The sequence below is a fragment of the Phyllobates terribilis genome, unplaced genomic scaffold (assembly GCF_046119375.1).
Source record: "Phyllobates terribilis strain yellow unplaced genomic scaffold, ASM4611937v1 Scaffold_5__5_contigs__length_657084704, whole genome shotgun sequence".
Lineage (NCBI taxonomy): Eukaryota > Metazoa > Chordata > Amphibia > Anura > Dendrobatidae > Phyllobates > Phyllobates terribilis.
Window position 1 is genome coordinate 574,779,768 of NW_027362765.1, and position 24,162 is coordinate 574,803,929.

Sequence of the window (24,162 nt, forward strand, 5' to 3'; positions counted from 1 at the left end):
GCTCGCTACTTGAGTTTGCATCAGGTGCTCGAGTATGCACCGAGTATAGCAGGTGCTCGAGTGACCTGCTCGAGTCTCCGCCCCAAATGTTTTGCAGCTGTTATACTGCCAAAAAAACCCTGCTGGGATTGCCTGCCATGCACGAGCGATCTCCACATGTTTTTTTTTGGGTGTCTAATAACCGTGAAACGTGTAGGGCAGGGACTCGAGCATGTCACTTGAGCACCCGCGATACTTGGTGCATACCCGAGTACCCGATGCAAACTCAAATAGCGAGCACTTGCACTCAAGACTAATGACAACTTATTCAATATGATGACCTAATGTTATCAAACTCTGTGTCGTACCTCTGGGTTCAAAATGTTCACTATACCCCTTGATAAAATCCTGGAGGGGTGTAGTTTCCAAAATGCAGTCATGAGGTGGGGGGTTCCACTATTTAGGCACATCAGGGACTCTCCAAACGCAACATAGCATCTGCTAATTATTCAAGCAAATTTTACATTCAAAAAGTCAAATGGTGCTCCTTCCCTTCTGAACCCTGTCATGCGCCCAGTTTTTTTTCCCCACATATGAGGTATCGGCTTACTCAGGAGAAATTGCACAACAAATTGCATGGTGCAATTTCTCCTGTTACCCTTATGAAAATGCAAAATTGGGGCATGAAAAACATTTTTGTTGAAAAAAATGTGAAAACTATATTTTTCCGGTTCAATGTTATAAACTTCTGTGAAGCACCTGGGGGTTCAAGGTGCTCACCACACATCTAGAGAAGTTCCCTGGTGGGTCTAGTTTCCAAAATGGTGTCACTTGTGGGGGTTTTCCACTGTTTAGGCACATCAGGGGCTCCCCAAAAGCAGCATGGCGTCCGCTAATTATTCAAGCAAACTTTACATTCAAAAAGTCAAATGGCGCTCCTTCCCTTCCGAGCCCTGCCGTGCGCCCAAACAGTGGTTTTTCCTCACATATGGGCTATCTGCGTGCTCACTGGTAATTGCACAACAAATTTTGGGGTCCATTTTTTCCTGTTACCCTTGCGAAAATAAAAAAATTTGGGTGTAAAGTAACATTTTTGTGAAAAAAAGTTAAATGTTAATTTTTTTTTCTTCCCATTCCAAAAATTCCTGTGAAGCACGTGAAGGGTAATAAACTTCTTGAATGTGGTTTCGAGCATCTTGAGGTTTGCAGTTTTTAGAATGGTGTCACTTTTGGGTATTTTCTGTCATAAAGGCCCCTCAAAGTGACTTCAAATGTGATGTGGTCTCTAAAAAAAAAAAAAAAAAATTTTTGTAAATTTTGTTGTAAAAATGAGAAATTGCTGGTCAACTTTTAACCCTTATAGCTCCCTAACAAAAAAAAAATTAGTTCCAAAATTGTGCTAATGCAAAGCAGGCATGTGGGAAATGTTATTTATTAACTATTTTGTGTAACATATCTCTCTGATTTAAGGGCATAAAAATTTGCGAAATTTTCACAAATTTCCGATTTTATTTTTTTCACGAATAAACCCAAGTGATATCGAAGAAATTTTACCACAATCATGAAGTACAATATGTCACGGAAAAACTTTCTCAAAATCAGCGGGATCCGTTGAAGCGTTCCAGAGTAATTACCTCATAAAGTGACAGTGGTCAGAATTGTAATAATTGGCCCGGTCATTAACGTGCAAACCACCCTGGGGGGTAAAGGGGTTAATATTCAATCTACATAAGGAGGCTACTTGAACACTGAGATGACAGCTGTATCAACCCTCCTAAGCCATCTGTATGGGTATGCAGGTCATGGAATGTTGAATAAAATCATACCTTCATATTTGCGATACAATGTCTTATTCCAGAGAAATCCACATTTTTCTAAATAAGTAAATGAGCTGTTAAGATCTATGGGTTGGATAGATAACATCCTGGGGGTGTGTACTAATTCGTCCTGTATGACATTGACCAATCAAAAGCTGCCAACAACACAATGGAGAAAGAAGAACATGCCCCTACAATAGCTTAGAGCAGGTTTCTCAGTGTGAGACTTGTGATGACTGTCTTCTCTCCTCACTGCAGGGCTGTGTCATTACAAAGTGCTGAGAGTAGGGCTGAGCAGAGAGTGATCACTAACACTTCTTCTGCTTTCATCTCACAGCAGTCACTGTGGGTGGAAGGGTAGTACATCAATGCATCCTTTTATTCAACTTTCCATGACCTGAATCCCCATGTCGACTGCTTAGGATGGTTGATCCTTCTGATCAATTCTCTTTTTTAAAAGAAGTGTGCAAAAGTATTGGACTTGTAATTTTCTGATCTGTCATTTGAATGTATTTCATGGCATGGGAGGTTTTTGTTTTGTTTTCCCTTGGCTGTGCTGCCTACTATTATGCTGCATGCATTGGATGCATTTTAGGAATATTATACTACCATAAACCAATAGATTCATAAGCTATGTACAGACAGTTACTAAAAGTGTGTTCTAAATAGTGCAGTTTAAATTAGACAGTCCTGAAATGTGCCACATTTATCATAGTGGTTCTTCCTATTTCATAGATTAGATGGCATAAAGATGCAGTAATTTAACATTGCATGTAAGTTGGCTTACTTTTTTTCCCCCCAAAATGGTGGCTACTTGAAGGGAATATATACGGTAATGACAAAAATGTAAAAAAACAAAAAATATATATATAATAAATATATATATATATAATATTTTTTTTTGTTTTTTTATTTTTTCCATTTATTTTTAATTGCATAAAATGTTAAAAATGACTTAAAGATGTTGTCCACTACTTGAACAACTCCTTGTCATACCCCACGCTTGGCTCCTCTCCCGTGCTTGGCACTCGCTCTCCCCGGGTCACCCGTGCTGTTATGATGCTGGCGCCCAATCAGAGGAAGTCAGAGAGCAGCTGCAGCCCCGACTTTCTCTTCATGTTCAATTAGTCCGAAGGCGGGGACAGTGACGCCAGCACTGATTGAGCGCCAGGGTCACATGTCACAACAACCTCATGGGAACCCCAGGAACTTGAGTGCCCACACCGCTGGCACATCGCCGCCACTGGAGGTGAGTGTAGGCTTTATTTTATCGGGGCCAATCATTTCTAAGCAGCGTTGTGCTGGGCCACAATAACTTGGCACCTGGCTTCCACCCCACCGAGACCACTGTGAACTGTGTATGCCAGAGGACTTGCCCAGCTCACTGCTGATGGAGCCACAACATAGGAGATACAGCTGGTGTCAGCCTGCAGTCTCCTATGTCCTATTTTCTACTGTATTTGCTGTGTGCTAGTGTCATGCTCTGACACTTACACACCTGGATATAAAAATGCCACTGGCTGAAAAAAAAAAAATAAAATTTACTGTTTAAATCTTTTCTATGGTTTTAAAAATGTTTATATATAAAAAAAAAAAAAAAGTGAAATATCCCTTTTATGCCACACTCCATTTTACGTGAAGCTATGCTCCCTACAGTAAACTTGCCTTGCCTAGCAAGGTGTTAAATCACATAATAAGGGTGGTGCAGGGTATGTACAACTGTCTTTTGGCTCAAATTGCACAAGAGTTCTGGCAGATTTACCATAGGAAATCTCTGTAATCATGAGATACTGATGCGTAAAACAAAGTCTTTGTGCATTTTTTTACACTTAAGCCCCCCGTCTCACATAGCGAGATCGCTGCTGTGTCACGGTTTTGGTGACGCAACAGCGACCTCACCAGCGATGTCGCTATGTGTGACACTTTGCAACGATCAGGCCCCTGCTGTGAGGTCGCTGATCGCTGCAAAGTGTCCTGGACCATTTTTTGGTCTTTGTTCTCCCGCTGGTCAGCACACATCGCTGTGTGTGACCAGCGGGAGCAGCGATCAGGCTGGTAACTATGGTAAACATCGGGTTACTAGGGGCACACGCGCTCCTAGTAACCCGTTATTTATCATGGTTACGAGCCTGCTAAAGTGATCGGTAACCTCCCGCTCACTGTAGCAGAGTGGTAACCATGATAAACAACGGGTTACTAGGTGCGCGTGTGCCCCTAGTAACCTGATGTTTACCATAGTTACCAGCCTGCTCCTGCTTCAGCAGGCTGGTAACCGGAGCAGGACATCGTGGAAAGATTCTTTCCACGATGTCGCTTCTCCCCTGATCGTTGGTGAGCCTGTCTGTTTGACAGCTCACCAGCGACCACATAGCGACGCAGCAACGATCCCTGACAGGTCGTATCGTTGTCGGGATCGTTGCAGCGTCGCTAAGTGTGACGGGGCCTTTAGGATACGGCTTGCCATACTTATGTAAAGAGTTACTAATGCGAAGGCAATAATTTTGTGATGATATGGCAGAAGTCACCTTTATTTACACTCTTTTCTAAAAGACAGAGAGAGAGGATAGGATAGATCATCAGTATGGGATTGGTGGGGGGTCCTACAAGTGGCACTCCCACCATCAGCTGCTAACTGCTCTGGTAGATGACTCCCAACATTGCTTATACAGCCAGATTCTTTTTTTTTTTTTTTTTTGATGCTGTATTCCACTTGTGCTGGTTAAACATCTGTAACCTTTTATCGCTATGATTACCACCATCTGATTTTTGCTGGGCCATGAAGGCTGTGCCACCATCCTATACCCAGCCATAATTTTTACTGCCTCTTGGAATCCAAATTCGCTTAACAGTAAAAAAAACAAAAAAAAAAACAAAACATGGTTGTAAACAGATTCGGGAATGAATAGATCAAGGTTAGTATAATTTCTAAAAGTTATTTTCTTAGTGTCTGTAGGAAGAATAATTGAGGTCACATGTATGAGGCTTTTGAGTTCAGGTTAGGAGACCCACAACCCGTCCAGACAGTGCAGTCCTTCCTCGGACCGTGAATGTGTGTCATGTGAGATAGACAATCCGAAGGTTAATTTTTACAGGGCCCATTATACTGTGTGGAGGAGTATGGGGGGGGGGGGCATTATACTGTGTGGAGGACTATGGGGGGGCCCACGACTTTAAGTTTTTCATTTTGGCCCTCTGTTTGTTTTGAGTTTGACATCACTGTTTTAGCAGAAGCCTGAAGGTGACCTGTCTCTGGTAGAAACAATAGGAACGGACATAATAAAGTCAGGATGCCTGACCCTTTTGTGCAGTGGTGATACTTGTGCACTGCCATACACATTATATGAAAGGCCAGACATGATGAAATCTATAGTTTCGTAAACTTGTCTGATAGATGGGCTTGTATAAGTTTTCTGGTTAGCCAATAGAATTACTACTAGAATCCTTTTTTCCTAACACAGTATATGCCATCACACCCACAGGCAATAATTCATGCAGACGTGCAGTAAAATGTTCTCTTTTGCTTGTAGATCTTGACCTTTTTCCTGGGTAGGGAGGGGAGGTAGTTACTCATTGCTCAGTCTATGATTGTGAAACTTTCTTATCATTTATGGGAAGTTCAATATTTAAAGTAAAACTGAAAGATTTGTCATACAGCAGATTGTAGGAGACACTAGGTGGGTGAATATCTATTTTCTGTTGTATTTTGGCTGTGATTTAGTATATAATTGAAGCGTTCAGTTTATCCTTAGAACTTATAGACATAGTCAGGATTATACTTTCTGTATCTCACATTATACAGCTATACTGCCTTCATATACTGACACTATAGGAGCAGATATGTGACCTAGCGGTAACTTCAAGGCAGTAAAGTAGAACCCATTACTCCCAATTCAGCTGTAAGTGGTTTCCCACGACTATACCCCTGATGGCTAATGTGTGATCCTTTATCCTGGCACAGGACCTGGTATGTCGGTGTGACTGTACCAGGTACCGCTCTGCAGCCACACTGTAGTGAATAAGGCACAAAAGCACATAAAAAAACAATCCGTTGTGCCTAGATAAACCAGAGAGGGGCTCCACAGCTTACTGATGTCCAGTAGGGGTTGGACCTCTAGGGATTAATCACTGATGACCTATCCTCAGGATAGACCATGAGTGTCATATCCTGAAAACCCCTTGTACTCTGTTGGGAACTTATGCCATTTGTGAAATATAGAATATGAAGCATAATATGCTTGTGTCAGCTAGTTGTCTGAAACTTTGGCTTCAAAGGGAAATAATTTTTGCAGTCACTAGAAATGGCTGTCAAAATAAGTAAAGATTAAAATACCACAAAAATAAGTTTCTGGGGCCTGGATATTCCATTGCACTTCACTAGGTGGAATGGTGGCACAGGCCAGGTGCCTAGTCTCGCCTTCCCTCGACGGGTGGCACAGGCCAGGTGCCTAGTCTCGCCTTCCCTCGACGGGTGGCGCAGGCCAGGTGCCTAGTCTCGCCTTCCCTCGACGGGTGGCGCAGGCCAGGTGCCTAGTCTCGCCTTCCCTCGACGGGTGGCGCAGGCCAGGTGCCTAGTCTCGCCTTCCCTCGACGGGTGGCGCAGGCCAGGTGCCTAGTCTCGCCTTCCCTCGACGGGTGGCGCAGGCCAGGTGCCTAGTCTCGCCTTCCCTCGACGGGTGGCGCAGGCCAGGTGCCTAGTCTCGCCTTCCCTCGACGGGTGGCGCAGGCCAGGTGCCTAGTCTCGCCTTCCCTCGACGGGTGGCGCAGGCCAGGTGCCTAGTCTCGCCTTCCCTCGACGGGTGGCGCAGGCCGAGTAGCACAGGCCAGGTGCCTAGTCTCGCCTTCCCTCGATGGGTGGCACAGGCCGTTTAGCACAGGCCAGCTGCCTAGTCTCGCCTTCCCTCGATGGGTGGCACAGGCCAGCTGCCTAGTCTATCCTTCTCTTGACCGGACATGGAGCGTCAGATTAGACTGAGAGATGCATAGATAAAACAGGAGGCGGCTCTTTTGACCCCATGTTCATCGAACAGCTTTGCCATCTGGGCATTTTTTTGGGGTTGAGCAGTAATATTTTTATGGTGTGTCAGTGAAATTAATCCTTGGTGTGAGCGGTGCTACTAGTTTTGCCACACAAGTATCCATTATATTAGGTGTGGGTGACCAATTTTCCCGAGGGCTATGAGAGACCATGACTGTTGTGGAGGGCCAAACGAATATGCTCAAATTAATTCTTTTTAATATTACTGTTAGTATTTTATTGCTTATTATTGTGCAGTTAAAAGCCATATGATTTTGTTTTTTGTTTTGTTTTTAATATAAAAATCAGTAAATCATTCTGCTCCTGCTATTCAGCCCTGGTACTATGATGAATAGCTCTACCAAAACCTGTATGATGTCCCCACTGCCCCCACACATAGTATGATGGTATCAGAGCTTCCCACACAGTATACTGGATCCCACTGCTCTACATACAGTAGGATGACCTGACGACCCCTCCCCAGCGCAGCATAATGGCTCCCACAGCTCCTCAAAAAGCAAAAAGTTCCCACAAACGAATGATCTTGTACAGAGAATGATGATGACACCACCCCCCCACCCACACCCACAGTATGACTATTTACATCACCCAACATAGAATGCCCCACCCCATAGAGTATGATCCATCCACGGCCGCCCAACACAGAATGAGGAAATCCACATTATGATGCCCACGGTCCCCCAAATGCAAAATAATGGACCCATATATCCCCCCCCCCCCACATATGACAACAAACACTACTCGCTGCTCCCCTCCCCCCACCTCTCCCTGATGCACTGATTTGGCCATTGCTCTGCACACTGAGGCCTCACAGCAGGCACGGTATAGTGATGTCATTGTTGTGCCTGCTGGGTGAAACATGCAGAAGTGGTGACCGGGGCTGTCGAGTCGGTAAGCCAAACCTCCTACTCCGACTCCACAATTTCCACGACTCCGACTCCACGACTCCGACTCCCTCATACACGGCTCATGTTAAGTGATAAATTTACTGTAGCACAGATTCATCTCAGCTAAAAGTCTAGACCCTTAGATCAGGACTAGGACAGACATTTATAGGACATTTCATAACTTTCCCAAATTCTTATGAAAAAATATTCCCCACAAACTGCATTGTACTACTGTACCCAATTTATTATATATTTTAGGAGTTGGAGTCGGTCCATTTTATACCGACACCGACTCCACAGCCCTAGTGGTGAGGTGTTTCTATTATACTTTTCCTGTGATTGATCCGCTCCTGGTTTTGACTTATAAATACTGATGTAAAAAACTGACTAAATACTGAACGTGTGAACGTGGCCTTAGTGGACGCCTGGGGCTGATCCTGCATGTGCAGCGGCACTAGCTGTGAGATCCTCATGGCTTAGTTCTTTCTTTCTCTAGTGCAGCAAAACTACATTTGCGTCTTTTTCTGTTATTTTAATATGCACTTTTGCTACATCCATGTGGCATTAAAGGCCTCCATTTATCGCGGTTAATGCATTCCAATCATTGCTGGACAATGGACACTTTGGCCCTGATTCATCATTTTGTACCCAAATCATTATTTTGTTTGCTCTGCTATTTTTCCCACTATGTGGGCAGAGTTTAGCGATTCTAGATATTTTCACTTGATTCATCAATTACAACGTTTTAAAAAGTTGCAAAATTTGGCACAACTCGAGTGCCCCCACAGTGTATCTTTTGAGTGCGCCATTTTGGTGCATTTTATGCATTATTTTGCTAAACTTACAACTTGTGACACACACAAAAAAAATACAGGCTGGAAAAAATACTATTTTGACTTTGTGCCAAATTCATGAATCATTTTGAAGAATTTGGTGCCAAAAATAGCAATTTAATACCATAAGGCAAAATAGGAAAGTGACTTAAAGGGGTTTTCCGCCAAAAAAAAAGTTAATTTTAAAAATTGGCTCCTGAGCAGGGGATGAAGCAAAAGTGCTTACAGACACTACTGCAGGGGATCACAGAGGAGTCATTGTGTGAGGTAAAATATTGTATAAAAACAGGCAGGGAAATGTTTTACCTCACAAAATGACTCCTCTGTGATCCCCTGCTGTCCTGTCTGTATTGACTTTCGCTCCCCCCCCCCCTGCCCAGGAGATGTGGTATGTTCCGTACACGGTCAGACTCAGACAATTATTTAAATGAACTTTTGTTCTTGGGAAAAGCCCTTTAAAGAATACTGCAAATGATGAATGGGGGCTATAGTTTGAGTCTGGCAAATTTATTAGAGGAGCTGCCCCACCACCATCCCATTCCTCTGAAAGGGTTTTCCTGGCAGGAAATATCAATGCCCCATCCACTAGATAGGTCTTCAATATAAGATTGTAGGGGTCCGGCATCCAGCACCCCCCACAAATCATCAGAAAACAGCTCTGATGGCTGCCATATGTGAAAGCTTGGAAAACAGCTGCTCAGTGCAGCGTCATTTAATGCGTAGCTGACGGCCACAACACAAAGCCTATTCTACACCGGGACCAGTCGCTACATATTGAATGAATGGAGGTGTGCTGAGCAGCTACGTTCCTTGTGCCAGAGCGGTTTTACAGATCTTAGGGAGTGTCGGCCACCCACTTATCTCATATTGATGATGTATCCTGCATATACGTCATCAATAATTCCTGCCCGGACAATCCCTTTAAAATAGGAATTAAAAGGCTCCTGTATTTTCTTATATACAGAGCAGCTGGTCGATCACTGTAGAGAGGGGCTGTGGGATTGTTTCCTTATGAAATTAGCAGACTCATAAACTTTGCCCGGGGAATTCTTTTATCGCTCCTAATAGCTAAATTGGATGTATGTATTTAATGTCGTTTTTACTACAAGGGCCTGTAGCTGTAATGTACTACCTATTACGCTTCCCCCCCCCCCCCCATTTATACTTTAGGAACCATTATTTGTATTTTAATTAATGTTGAGCGAATTTGTTCGGCATTTCAAATTCGTGTTCAGGGTTCCGGCTTGTTTGTGCCAAAAAAATCGGCTCCGCCAATGAACATCCCTGATTTGCCACGCTGTCACTCAGATGTTAATGTGCAGATTACATAGGAATGATCAACAATCCTGCTAAACCTGCTGTTTTACTACACCCCCCCCCCCCCCCATCAGATCCAGGGCTGTGGAGATGGTAAGCCAAACCTCAATTTCCATGACTCTGACTTCACGACTCCCTCATACACGGCTCATGTGTAAGTGATAAATTTACTGTAGCACAGATTCATCTCAGCTAAAAGTCTAGACCCTTAGATCAGGAATAGGACAGACATTTATAGGACATTTCTTAACTTTCCCAAATTCTTATGAAAAAATATTCCCCACAAACTGCATTGAACTATTGTACCCAATTTATTATATATTTTATGAGTTGGAGTCGGTCCATTTTATACTGACTCCGACTCCACAGCCCTGAATTCAGATCACTGGTGAGTTTTACTGGAGAATCCATGGTTACGAATCTTTGGTCTGTTCTCTTTCGCCTTTGCTCTTGGGGTTGTTCATTTTTTAGTGTCTGTTTACATTGACCCACTAGCAGTACAGTACTACCGCTGACTGATAAAGGATTACTGATCTGCGGTCAGTTAGATCCCTGTTTGCACAGGCAGACCAAAGTAAACGATGTAATAGACCGCTCAGGTTGGCTTTGTTCTCAGCAGTACGAGTTGTGTTTACACAGGATGATGTATCGCCAAGAACGATGAGGTTTTGATCGTTTTATCTTGTTTACATGCAAAATAATCGTGAAACAAGCATTTTTAGGAACTATCATTGTAGATTATCTTTCCGTGTAAATGCAGCTTTCTTGTGCCGCCTATCATCCGTATCATTGTTTGGTGGCCATATCATTAGTACCATAAGCTGCTGTTTGACGTCATACATTATAATATGTTAGTTGACCATTAATGGTTGGACATTGGTTGGAGGACTGTCTGTGTTATATCATTGTATGATAGGAGGGTTCTCTGATAATTATATGGTGCGCTGCCTTGATAGGCTTATTGAAACTTTTATTGTTATGCAGGTGTCCTAATAAACACAGTCACAGCCATATAGCCAGAAAGATGAGTGCAGAGGGGAGCAAGAAAGTTTCTGAAGAAAGCCGTAATCTGGAGGGAAAATCAGGAACGCCACATAAGGATCAAAACTTAAACTCCACAAAGGACGGCAAACCAAGATCTTCATCAAATGACAATGATTTGTTTCATTTTGATGACCAATATGTTCCTACAGCAAGTATATCCTCAAAAGACCCTATAACTAATAACCTCAAGCCTTCCATTGATAGTCCAGGTGGAAACCCAGAAAGTACTACCGAAGAGCATAAACTATGTGCAGCCAAGGGGGTCCCAATTACCGAAGGCCAGGAAAGTGAATCTGACTCGGCCGACGTTGATAAATCAACTGACTTGACGGCTACCCCGGAGTCAGAGCTTAGTGATGAGCAAGGAGAGAAACCACCGGAGGAGAGTGGTGAAAAGAAAGAAGATGATCCCGTAGCTGCAGCCAACAACAAATCACCAGCGTTACACAAAGATGAACTGAAAAACAGCGCCGCCCAAAGAATTGGGACCTTGGGTGGTCATATAGGTGGAAAGAAGTCTGAAGATATGAGGTAAAGCCTCCTGTTCTTGCTACTAATAGACTTGTCTGCATGTGTGTATGAGTGTCACTAATATTCTATATTCCACTCAAACCTATGAACAGAAGTATCTTTGGAACAGTAGTTCATGGAGAAGTGGGCCATTTGGTATGTTGGAAAAAAGTGTTTGCTGAGATATAGCCATAATCAACGTATGATGTGTCCCCTGGTGTTTCCCTGTGTCGTTATGGCCTGAGCACATCCACCTATTGAGGCTTTATTTGGGGGGACACATGCACAGCGGCTGAATTGTCATTTACTATACCAGCATGTTCATCCCGTAAAAGTTGGTGGAGTGGGAGGATTGGGGACCATAATAATTCAGTCAGAGATAAAATTAGAGCAGGAGGCACATGGTTGCTCTTACCAAAAAAAAAAAAATTAGATTTCAGCAGAACGGTAACAAATGTCAATGCAAAGAAAATAAGTAATTTGCAGTAGCAGGATAGTGTACCTTGGCAGGAGGACACATCCCAAATAGATCTCCCCTAGTAACTCACAGCAGGTGAGTACAAAAGCCCGGCTCAGTATGTTCGCCGGCATATTAGGTCAACACCAAATAGAAGCCTTAGTGCAGCTCTGTGGTTAACAGGTCTATCTAAGGTCTGATCAAAAGCACAAACTAGAGTTGAGCAAACACAATTGTGCTGCCTGGTCCAGTGCCCAGGTGTCAGCCACACCACCTGGCATCCAGGGTGTCTCTTGCCTAATGACTGAGCCTCATACTACGTCATGAGCCCAGAACGGGCACAGAAGGGAAGACTGCTCTGGACTGGCTGACACTTCGGGCCGGACTGGACTCGGCACTGGGGCAGACATTAACTCAGACTCTTGTCACTGAATGGAAAGATCAAATGGAACAAAGTGTAATCCGGCCACTGCTGACCCGAAACTGTCCATGTGACCACCAGCCAAAGCAGTGCTAGGTGGACACTCAGACTGTTACACAAGTATCACCAGGGGCGCGCCATGCTTATTTCATTAGCTACATCTCAGAATATATATTATACTGTTATTACATAATTTTTTTTAATTATTTTTTTTTACAACTATGAATTGTGGAATCTCGTTTTCCTCACGACCTATTGTATGAGGGGTACTAATATATATGTGTGTGTGTGTGTGTGTGTGTGTGTGTGTGTGTGTGTGTGTGTGTGTGTGTGTGTGTGTGTGTGTGTGTGTGTGTGTGTGAGACTCAATCTTTTCAGGTTTCAATCTATTAACACAGCAGTGTCAAAAACCTCATCCCCACCACCAGAGACATTGCATACACTCGCCAGCCCCCGCACAGTCTAAGAACCTGGGCTCTTAGGAGAAGCTTTCTTGGCATTGATTGTTTTATCTATATGAATCATCCGCATGAGTGAGACAACTTCCCTGAACTCTTTCCACTAACTACCGTATATATTTTAGGTAACTTTTTTTTTTTTTTTCAATACAAGTTTTATTTTGTACTTCATATCTCAGTTCCTCACAGTTTTCCAGATCTGTGCTTTCTTAGGTTGCTGGCTATAGCCTATTTGGTTATTGCGGGTCTGTTGTCTTTATTCCCTGGTAAAGGTGCTTTCATACTGCTTTTTGGCACCCGTTCGTTAGTCCCGTTGGGGCTTGCCTCAGAGCCCCCCGCAAAAAGGAATTCAGACATGTGCTCCAACAGGTCCATAGTCTGTAATGGTGCCGTTAGCGTGAACGTGCGCTCTTTCATGCATCATTTTTCGACGTACACGTCAGAGCCACGTTCGCTCTGCTGGCACCAAAGCACCCTAATGCATTGCTGCTGCTGGGGGAAGTTACATGCCCCCTCTTGTCATTCACATAAATGACTGTGTAATACATGCCCATGCTGGGTACTTTCTTAAGCACCATTAGTCATCTTTATTCATTTCTATATGGGGTCATAGTGTACAAATATTTTATATAGGTAATTAAAGGATCCAACATGCCAGATCATATTGTCCTTCAGAAGATAAGCCTCTGCCAGAAGAGTCTGTCAGCGACTTGATGTATGTATCTAGCTTAGGAGTTACCTAATCAGGTGCTGATTTATTATGACAGCGGCATTTAATGATTTTACTGCAGCAGTCAGGGTGGGCTCTGGTTGCTGCAGATGCCGGCTATGTAACGTGTATGGGGTATAAGCTCCTGAGTCTGCTGTATGCAAGGGGACTTAACATAGGAAGTTTACTGGTACTTCATATGTCGGGAAGAGGTTAATAAAAGTGTCAACAGAAAATGAATTATTGTTTTTTTATCAGGTTTTGACTTAAAATGAATAAAAAGAATGTATTTAATTGTTTTAATATTTTATAAAAAAATCTTGCAATTTTTACACTGCCTTCTAAAATTAATATTGGACTCATGTCTGTTCTGTACAGAGAAATGTACAGCAGCCACATGGATATAGGCAGCAGTACACTGGCTCTGACTCATTGACTTTTCCAGGAAAGTTAAGTACACATGCTTGGTCATCTGTGCTGGGATTATTGTGAAGGGAGGGGGAGGAGGTGAGCTGTGACATCACCTGTTGTGAATGGTGGCTCCTGTGTTCTCCCCTGTGTACAGAGGGAGCCTGTCCTTGTAGTGATAATGACTGCTCAAGTCACCTGTACAGAAGTGTGGGTCTAATATTTTGAATTCTGAATACAATTGTATTGAGTCCACTTTGCCGGTTTAAAAATGTTCATGCAAAGATATAACAACCAGACTTCTGCCAAGATAACCCTCTGTGGACACGTTAGACATACACATTGGGGCAATTTTCTAAATTATATGTTGAACCCGATGTGGTGGAAATCTACCTTTTTAGATGCTTGGGTGAATATAATAGTCTTTGCTTGTATAGCGTTGATGCATGCTACAGTGCAGTATGGAGATTTCTATTTAATTCCAGCTTTGCTTATTGAATAGATAGCATAGTTGCATACTAGCATATGGACTCTAACTTATATCTGACAAACAAAGGCATATACAGAAATCATGGGGCCCCATAGCCAAATTCTTAATTGGTTCCCCCCCACCCTCCTTTATAAAAAAAAAAAAAAAAAAAAAAAAAAAAAAAGACTGGGTGGTAGAAGAGCATATCTCATAACTTTTGCAGCCCTAAAAAGTAATTTTTCCCCTTGGTGTTTCCACCCACTTAGATGCCCCTTTCATGGCACCCATATGTCTACAGCAGACCTGGGTAAAGTGCGGCCCGCAGGCCACATCCGGCCCTCTGGCTGTTCCATTCTGACCCACGGACCGAGACAGCCTTAATATGTTGATATTAATATTGAGCAGAAGTAATTTCTGTCTATTGATTCGACCCTCCACAACAGTCACTGTCTCTCATGTGCAGGGCTGTGGAGTCAGAGTCGTGGAGTCTGTGTCCATTTTGGTGGAGTCGGTATAAAATGGACCAACTCCGACTCCTAAAATATATAATAAATTGGGTACAGTAGTTCAATGCAGTTTGTTGGGAATATTTTTTCATAAGAATTTGGGAAAGTTATGAAATGTCCTATAAATGTCTGTCCTAGTCCTGATCTAAGGGTCTAGACTTTTAGCTGAGATGAATCTGTGCTACAGTAAATTTATCACTTACACATGAGCCGTGTATGAGGGAGTCTGAGTCGGTGACATGGAAATTGAGAAGTCTGAGTTGGAGTCAGAGGTTTGGCTTACCGACTCCACAGCCCTACTCATGTGGCTCCCCGAAAAAAATAATTTTGGGGGGTTGGTAGGGGCAGAGTACTGTAGCGCAGGGGTTGGCAAAGTATGATGGCCCAGAAACAACAAAAACTTGTGATGGTCAAAGAACAATTATTACCATTTGTAGATTCAAGCAGTATAGCGACCACTAACCCCAGCATGAAAACAGGGCCTTACAGCTCATCATTTCACCATTGTGAGTCCAGATAATAAATTCCCTGAGGATATCACCTGTCACAGGACAAGGCTTCAGGAACTGTTCATATGGTATTACATGCAGTCCTGCCAAATAAATGAACAGCCATGTGATACATGGCCAGTGCTCCAAAGCTGGAGCTTCTGTTTCCAGTAGATGGAGGGGGATTCAGATCCTGAAACCCCCCTGTATGGCGTTCTTGTGCTTTAATAGGACATTGATATAGGTCAGTCCATAGCCCTCTGTTCCACTGAGCTGAATATGATTTTTACTTATTAGTAAATTAAGGTAGACGGCTCTGTTGGTGGGAAATGTTGTGATTTATGTGCACTTTTATCTTCATTAACTGATTTAACAAATTGTTCACAGAGCGCTGCACATGGCCTTTTAGTATTTTTTCCTATTAATTTGTTAGCACTTTCAGATGACCCCAGTATAAGGGCCTAACACTGGTCTCACTGACTACAACATTTCTGGTTTCTATCAATAGCATCAAGTTCTAAATAGAAAAGTGACTACACAACGCGAGCTACCGCTTTCTGCCAGTGAATGGAGTACTCGATAGTCACAGATCTGCACCTTAAGATGATTATTGGGCATGCTGCACTTTAAAGGGGTTTTGGAAAACCACTACCCCCAAGTTGCACTGATTTACTCACTGTCCCAAGGTCTGACACCGAGTCTCTTCTACTGCTCCCAGTGTCTGTATTGTCTGCTGCTCTGTTATGTGATGTCAGCGCTGCAGACAGTGGAAGCAGTGCTGCTCTGGAACTGGGGAGGGTGACTAAATGACAGTATTTGAGGCAGGCACCAAGATGTGGTCAAGCACCCCCCCCTTCCCCCCCAGAAATAAATGTTATCCCCAATCTTAGTGATGGGACGAACACTTATACTTGGTACAAACCCTTTAACAATCGTACCTGGCACTGGGCTTCTCAAATAATATAGTCAGTAAGTGCCAGTTGTGTTCAGATTAGTTAAAGGGCTTGTCCAGGGAATAAAAATACATTTTAAAATGGCTTCTCCTCTTTACCAGTCTCAACACATCAGATATGGCTGGAAATATCTGCTAATGAGCTGGTTTACCACTACCACTCACGGTTGGCAGAGCGGGCATTTGTGACCCAGTTTGGGTATACGTGAAGGAACGGGACCTGGGGGAATATCCACCTGGGACCTTTTTAAAAATGATTTCTTATTTCCTGCCCAGTCCCTTTTTATGGAGTTTTAGAGTTCCTAAAAGTGCTCAGATAATGCTAAAAAGAATGAGAATCCGTATAGCTGTGTAGAAACGAATCGCTATTCTTTTGTTCAGGCTTGTGAGTGGGTTTTTAACTGCTACAGGTTTCCAAAGATGCCAAGCGGTTAAAAACGTTACTTGGCCATTCTTCAGGCTTTCTCTGCTCCAAAGATTTTACTTTACAATATAAGTCAATGGGAAAGCTCAAAAGGCACCCAGACACTTTTTTTTCAGCATTTTACTAGTTTTTTTTTGCATGGTTTCCTCATTGTTGAATTATGCTAACATAAAAAAAAACCCTGTCCAGAAGACGCTGTTAAAGATAGTTACCCAAAAAAATGCTTAGAAAAAAACTGATGTCTGTCAAAAAACATCGAAAAAGCACTCAGGAAATGACTAAAAAAACCGCCGGTGCTTCCTGAAGTGTCTTCCTTTTGGAAAACTCCTGTGGGTTTGCCCACCTACTAAAGCTGCCTTGCACACTTACCCGGATACTGAAACCTCCTTACATGCTCTAGTTTACCAATTCTGGATATTTTTCAGGGGTCCATGTTTCAGTCACATGTCAGATGCAGTTTTATGAATTACTAATAGATTACTTGGGGGTGTGCCAAAACAGAGTTTATTAACATTTTGGCTAGATTTGTCCTTGTACATGTTCTCTCCAGTGACTTGTATGCATTGTGTCCTCACCAGATGAGGAGGTACATTGCCCCCTGTGGAATAGCATTCTTTGCCGCCCTTGGAGTTAAACGTGAGATTTGGAAGAGACATTTTGATTTTCATACAGTTGAGTGTTCCTTCAAGGACAAGTAAGTTACAGCCGGAGAACTTGTTTTCCTTGATCTCCTGTGAATTTTTCAGGATTCGTTTTTTTTTTTAACTTGAATGAATGCCAGATTGTGTTTTGGATTATTGGACGTCTGTGGAAAAGTATAATTCCTGTCCTAACTGGGATCACAACCTCCTATGTCAGCTTTGCCCTAAGCAAACTGACATTTTTAAAAAAACTCCAGCAAACTACGAGGTTTTCCTCTTCCTTGACATTTACGTTATGGGAACATAGCCCAAAGTTTAAGTTATATATTAGTTTAAAGTTGTCGTAGCCTTTCAATGGCCATTTTTTTGTGTGTTGGAGGTTAGCTTCCCCTGATGGTACTTGTCAGAGGGAAGGAAGGATCTGCAGTGATTTTGCAAGAGAGATCAGGTCAGATTGAGAACTGGGTAATTTGGATGACAGGTCAACCACTTCAAATCTTTGTCATGTTCCTCAATTATTTTTTCTTTCACTTTTCCTTATCACTTTATAAATAGAAATTGAAATTGCATGCATCACACTGGCCTTATAGGGAATCTATCACCAGATTTTTGTTATGTAATCTGAGAGCAGCATGATATAGGGGTAGAACCCTAAATCCAGCGATGTATCACGTATTGGGCTGCTTCCTATAGTTTTGGTAAAATCCCTGTTTTCTCTGCTGCAGTCCTATCAGTTCTCTGAATGCTGAGCTGTGTATAACCCCGCCCACATCACTGATTGGCAGCTTTCTGTGTACACTGTGCATAGACAGAAAGCAGCCAATAGGTGGTGGGGGAAGGGTTACACAGAGCAAGAGGACTAGCTCCTCTGTAAATCGGCTCCTTGCGTTTGATACAGGCTCGCACACTGAACCCACTTCTTTTCTAGCAGATGATGGCTGTGTTATTCAGCCATTACCTGCCTCTGACTGTTGTGAATGGAGCGTCGCTGTTGAACTTTTAACCTTTTAAATGCTGCTCTCAAATCTTTGACAGCGGCATTATATGTGCGATGCCAGCGGGTGTACTCTTTTATCCCCTCATCGGCTCTCCCGCGGCGCTGATTTGTTATGACAGCTAGGGGTCTGAAAAACCCTGCTTATGTCAGCATTGTACTCCGTTTGAAAGCCAGCCTGTGGATGGCGTTTATAGGAGACTGATCTCTGATACAGTGGTGGCCAAAAGTATTGGCACCCCTGCAATTCTGTCAGATAATACTCAGTTTCTTCCTGAAAATTATTGCAATCACAAATTCTTTGGTATTATTCTCTTCATTTAATTGGTCTTCAATGAAAAAACACAAAAATAATTGCCCTAAAGCCAAATTGGATATAATTCCACACCAAACCTAAAAAAGGTGGTGGACAAAAGTATTGGCGCTTCTTGAAAAATCATGTAATGCTTCTCTAATTCGTGTAATTAACAGCACCTGTAACTTACCTGTGGCACCTAACAGGTGTTGGCAATAACTAAATCACACTTGCAGCCAGTTAACATGGATTAAAGTTGACTCAACCTCTGTCCTGTGTCCTTGTGTGTACCACATTGAGCATGGAGAAAAGAAAGAAGACCAAAGAACTGTCTGAGGACTTGAGAAACCAAATTGTGAGGAAGCATGAGCAATCTCAAGGCTACAAGTCCATCTCCAAAGACCTGAATGTTCCTGTGTCTTCCGTATGCAGTGTCATCAAGAAGTTTAAAGCCCATGGCACTGTGGCTAACCTCCCTAGATGTGGACGGAAAAGAAAAATTGACGAGAGATTTCAACGCAAGATTGTGCTGATGGTGGATAAAGAACCTCGACTAACATCCAAACAAGTTCAAGCTGCCCTGCAGTCTGAGGGTACAACAGTGTCAACCCGTACTATCCGTCGGCGTCTGAATGAAAAGGGACTGTATGGTAGGATATCCAGGAAGACCCCACTTCTTACCCCGAGACATAAAAAAGCCAGGCTGGAGTTTGCCAAAACTTACCTGAGAAAGCCTAAAACATTTTGGAAGAATGTTCTCTGGTCAGATGAGACAAAAGTAGAGCTTTTTGGCAAAAAGCATCAACATAGAGTGTACAGGAAAAAAAAAGAGGCATTCAAAGAAAAGAACACGGTCCCTACAGTCAAACGTGGCGGAGGTTCCCTGATGTTTTGGGGTTGCTTTGCTGCCTCTGGCACTGGACTGCTTGACCGTGTGCATGGCATTATGAAGTCTGAAGACTACCACCAAATTTTGCATCATAATGTAGGGCCCAGTGTGAGAAAGCTGGGTCTCCCTCAGAGGTCATGGGTCTTCCTGCAGGACAATGACCCAAAACACACTTCCAAAAGCACTATAAAATGGTTTGAGAGAAAGCACTGGAGACTTCTAAGGTGGCCAGCAATGAGTTCAGACCTGAATCCCATAGAACACCTGTGGAGAGATCTCAAAATGGCAGTTTGGAGAAGGCACCCTTCAAATATCAGGGACCTGGAGCAGTTTGCCAAAGAAGAATGGTCTACAATTCCAGCGGAGCATTGTAAGAAACTCATTGATGGTTACCGGAAGCGGTGGTTCGCAGTTATTTTGGCTAAAGGTTGTGCAACAAAGTATTAGGTTGAGGGTGCCAATACTTTTGTCTGGCCCATTTTTGGAGTTTTGTGTGAAATGATCAATGATTTGATTTCTGCTTCATTCTCTTTTGTGTTTTTTCCTTGCAAGCAAATTAAATGAAGATAATAATACCAAAGAATTTGTGATTGCAATCATTTTCAGGAAGAAACTGAGTATTATCTGACAGAATTGCAGGGGTGCCAATACTTTTGGCCACCACTGTATATACAGCAATGCTGTGACATTGCTGTATATAGCACAAGCTTTAGATGATCACACTTTCACATCCCCTAAGGGGACTAACAAATGGAGTGAAAAGTTTTTTGAATAATTCCCCCTTTTCCCCCCATTAAAAAATGAAGAAATAAAAAATACACATATTTGGTATCACTACAATTGAAAAAGTCAGATCTATCAAAATCTATAAAATTAATTAATCAAGTCAGTAAACTGCTAAAAAAAAATCTGAGGGAAAAAAAAATTCAAAAATCTAAACTCCAAAATTGCAATATTTTTGGTCGCTGCAACAACAGAAAAAAATTTAGTAACATTAGATCAAAACATCTTGTATACTCCAAAATTATATAGATAAAAACATATGCATAGTCATAGTGATCCAGAGTATCATATAGCCTGTCAAATCAACACTGTACATAGAAAACCCAAAAAACAATTGCAGAATTGCACTTTTTTTGCTATTTTGGCACACATTGAATGTTTTTAACCACTTTCAAGTACAATATGATACAATGAATGGTGTTATTCAAAAGTACAACTTGTCCCACAAAAAAAGCAAGCCCTTGCAATGCTATATTGACGGAAAAATAGAAAATGTTATGGCTCTTGGAATAAGAGAAGGTTAAAAACGAAAGCAGAAGCAAAATTGAAAATTGCCCAGTCCTTGAGAGGGTAAATTACGTCAGTCTACATAACAAGAACCTGCTGACAGATTCCCTTCATACTGAAATCACACCTCCTGTTCTGCACAGAAGACTTCTCAGCAGTCTTGGTACCACCAACAGCATTGCAGTATAAGGCCACGGCTCCACTATAAGTATTCGGTCAGTATTTGGTCAGTATTCGGTCAGTATTTTTTCTCAGGATGAGATGAGGAACAATCAGAGAAAAGGTATAATAGAAACAAGTCGCCAATTCTGCATTTATCACCCACTCCTGAGAAAAAATACTGACCAAATAGTGAAAGTGGGGCCGTGGCCTTAGGTATCGCCTCTATACATAGTAGGTAACCCCCGGATCCATGACCCCATTACTGTTAACCGATTTAGAACCTGGCCATTTTTCATTTTTATGTCCGCTCTGCCTCTATCTCCTCCCCCCTCCTATCTACATAGAATTTTATCAGTAGCATCTGCCATCTCTTATCTCAGTAATGTAACAATCTATCTTCACTGAACACATTTTACCCCTGTATTGAGAATTTTTAAAATTATCAGTTTAGGAGGAGAAAGAATCTGATTTCTGTAATAAGATATATTACAAAGTTGCTTATTTTCATGTGTACTATTGAGTCATGAAAACAATGGTTACTCTTTAAGGATCAAAGCAACATTCACATGAAACCCAAGCAGAGTGTTGCTCAAGCACACTGACCCTTTTTGCTTGCCTTCATTGCTTGCTGCAGTGTATCCTAACTAAAGATAGCAGTGGAGCCCCCATACACATTAGACTGAAGTTAGCCGATCCGGTCAATATTGGTGTGATAGGCTAAGGGTCTAAGTATGGGGAACACCCCTCCCCCACCCCACACATGTCAGGGGTGAGAAGGTTTTGCCATGTTGGATTTTCATCTGTCAACCTGTTTGTTCTCCAAGAGATAACTGTCTGACATCGGAGTCTCATGGAGGACACGGGAGCACTGGGCCCAGCATTCCTGTGTACGGGGGACGACTTTGGGGATAAAGCTGTCGGCCAAACTAGAAAAGGCCTCCTGGTTTAGAGGGCGACTTGTACTTGTTTCTTATTCTGCATATATTAGGTGAAGAGTGTGCTTTTGGGTATGTGAGCGATTATTGAGCTGGATCTGCAGCTTAGTTTCCTAGTTAGGGCTCTTACTGGCAGGGCTGTGGAGTCAGTAAGCCAAACCTCCGACTCCAACTCCGACTCCTCAATTTCCTTGTCACCGACTCCAACTCCGACTCCCTCATTCATGGCTCATGTTGAAATGATAAATTTACTGTAGCACAGATTCATCTGAGCTAAAAGTCTAGACCAGGGTTTCCCAAACCCCATCCTCACGGCCCCCCACAGGTCATGTTTTCAGGATCTCCTTACTTCAATTACCTGTGTAATACTATCATCAAGGCATCAGGAATTCTCTCACCTGTGCAATACTAAGGAGATCCTGAAAACATGACCCGTGGGGGGCCGTGAGGATGGGGTTTGGGGAAACGCTGGTCTAGACCCTTGGATCAGGACTAGGACAGACATTTATAGGACATTTCATAACTTTCCCAAATTCTTATGAAAAAATATTCCCCAGAAACTGCATTGAACTACTGTACCCAATTTATTATATATTTTAGGAGTTGGAGTCGGTCCATTTTATACCGACACCAACTCCACGAATCCGACTCAGACTCCACAGCCCTGATTACTGGAAACCTTTTTTCCTGTGCAGCTGATGTGTTCGGTCGGTAAGGCCTCATTCAGACATCCATGTTTTTCAGATAGCACACCTACCCATTCTAGATTCTGTGGCAGATCGTATGTCCATGTGATATTTTTTTTTTTTTTTTTAACAACAAAGTGTCAATAAAAGAAGAAAAAAAAAAACAAAAACCCATTCTTTTTGATCAGAGTCTGATCAAACTTGCTATATACAAACTGTATGTCCTCTGCATGTTCAGTTTTAAAAAAAAAAAAAAAATAAAAATAAAATATATATATATATATATATATATATATATATATATATATATATATATATATAATTAATATATTATATTATATTATATACACAAAAATAGAGGCTGCACATGGAGTAGAGTAAACTGATAAGGTTTAACAGCCCATATGGCATTGGCAGAGTATACTGAATGAAACCAAGAGTGAAAAATTTAAAGGGGGCTGAATACTTTCTGTATATGCTACAGCGTCAGTAAAAACTAACACACTGGCAAAAATAATTATGAAAAAAAAAATCAATCTGGTTTTCTCTTAGGCAAAATAAAAAACTGGATGTCTGTCTTAATGGGGCTTAAAGGGGTATTCCCATCTCCAAGATCCTATCCCAATATGTCGTAGTAGTAGGTGTAGTAGGGGTGGTGGTGGTAATAATAGCAAATACCTCCAATTAGAAAAGTAGTATAGTATTTTTGATTCGCTATGCCGCTTACCTCATGTGCAGGCAATACAGGACCTTAGGTATCCATGGTTACGACCACTAGCAGCTAGCTAACTGTCACTATATCAGTGGACGTAACCATGGATACCTAGGGTCCTGCAATGCCTGCACGTGAGGAAAGAGATAGTGAATCAAAAATACTATGCTACGTTTCTAATTGTAGATATTTGCTAATATTATTATTATTATTACACCTACTACGTATTGGGATAGAATCTTGGAGATGGGAATACTGCTTTAAGTCCAGAGGCTGCAGACAGTTAACACCATCCAAAAAATATATTTTAATATTTTAGTACATCTATCAAAGTTAGCTTTCATTTTGAAATTAAATTGAACGTCCACAGGATTTCACCTCCATATTATTTGTGTTCATGTAGCTCTTTCAAAGACAAGTCCAGGAATACCTTTTATATGACCAGTCCGTTCCTCTGACTGAGAAATCAGCGTTTGAATTAATATGCAAATTGCTATAGTAGATCTAAAGCCTCTGTCACTCCAGCTCTATTCCTCACCCAGTGCCATCTCCTCTTGCTTGACTGACCACTTCTGTGCCTGAAGTCACACAGTATAGAGATTTTCAGTGAAGCAGGAGGAGACTGCACTGGGTGGGGAATAGAGCTGGAGTGACAGAGGCTTTAGATCTACTATAGCAATTTGCATATTAATTCAAACACTGATTTCTCAGTAACAGAGGAATGGACTGGTCATATAAAGTTATTTCTGGACTGTTATGTGAAAGAGCTACATGAACACACAGTATGGGGGAGGGTGAAATCCTTTTGACAGATTCCCTTTGTGAAGCATTGGATTTTCAAAGA

At 42.2% G+C, this 24,162-nt stretch overlaps 1 protein-coding gene across 4 annotated transcripts in view; it reads left to right on the forward strand.

The window, feature by feature from the left end:
• The window catches only part of LOC141273703 (poly(ADP-ribose) glycohydrolase-like), a 133,438-nt gene that overhangs the window by 10,110 nt on the left and 99,166 nt on the right, over positions 1 to 24,162 (forward strand). Inside the window, exons 1-2 of one of the 4 annotated variants that reach the window (XM_073685959.1) lie at positions 5,339 to 5,470; positions 10,853 to 11,443. The exons of 1 other annotated variant lie outside the window; for it this stretch is intronic. In XM_073685959.1, coding sequence (XP_073542060.1) covers positions 10,893 to 11,443 — 551 coding nt within the window. In that variant the 5' untranslated portion in view covers positions 5,339 to 5,470; positions 10,853 to 10,892. Of the gene's footprint in view, positions 1 to 5,338; positions 5,471 to 10,852; positions 11,444 to 17,292; positions 17,409 to 24,162 lie in introns of those variants that run through there. 2 more of the 4 variants (XM_073685958.1, XM_073685961.1) reach the window with 2 other exon arrangements.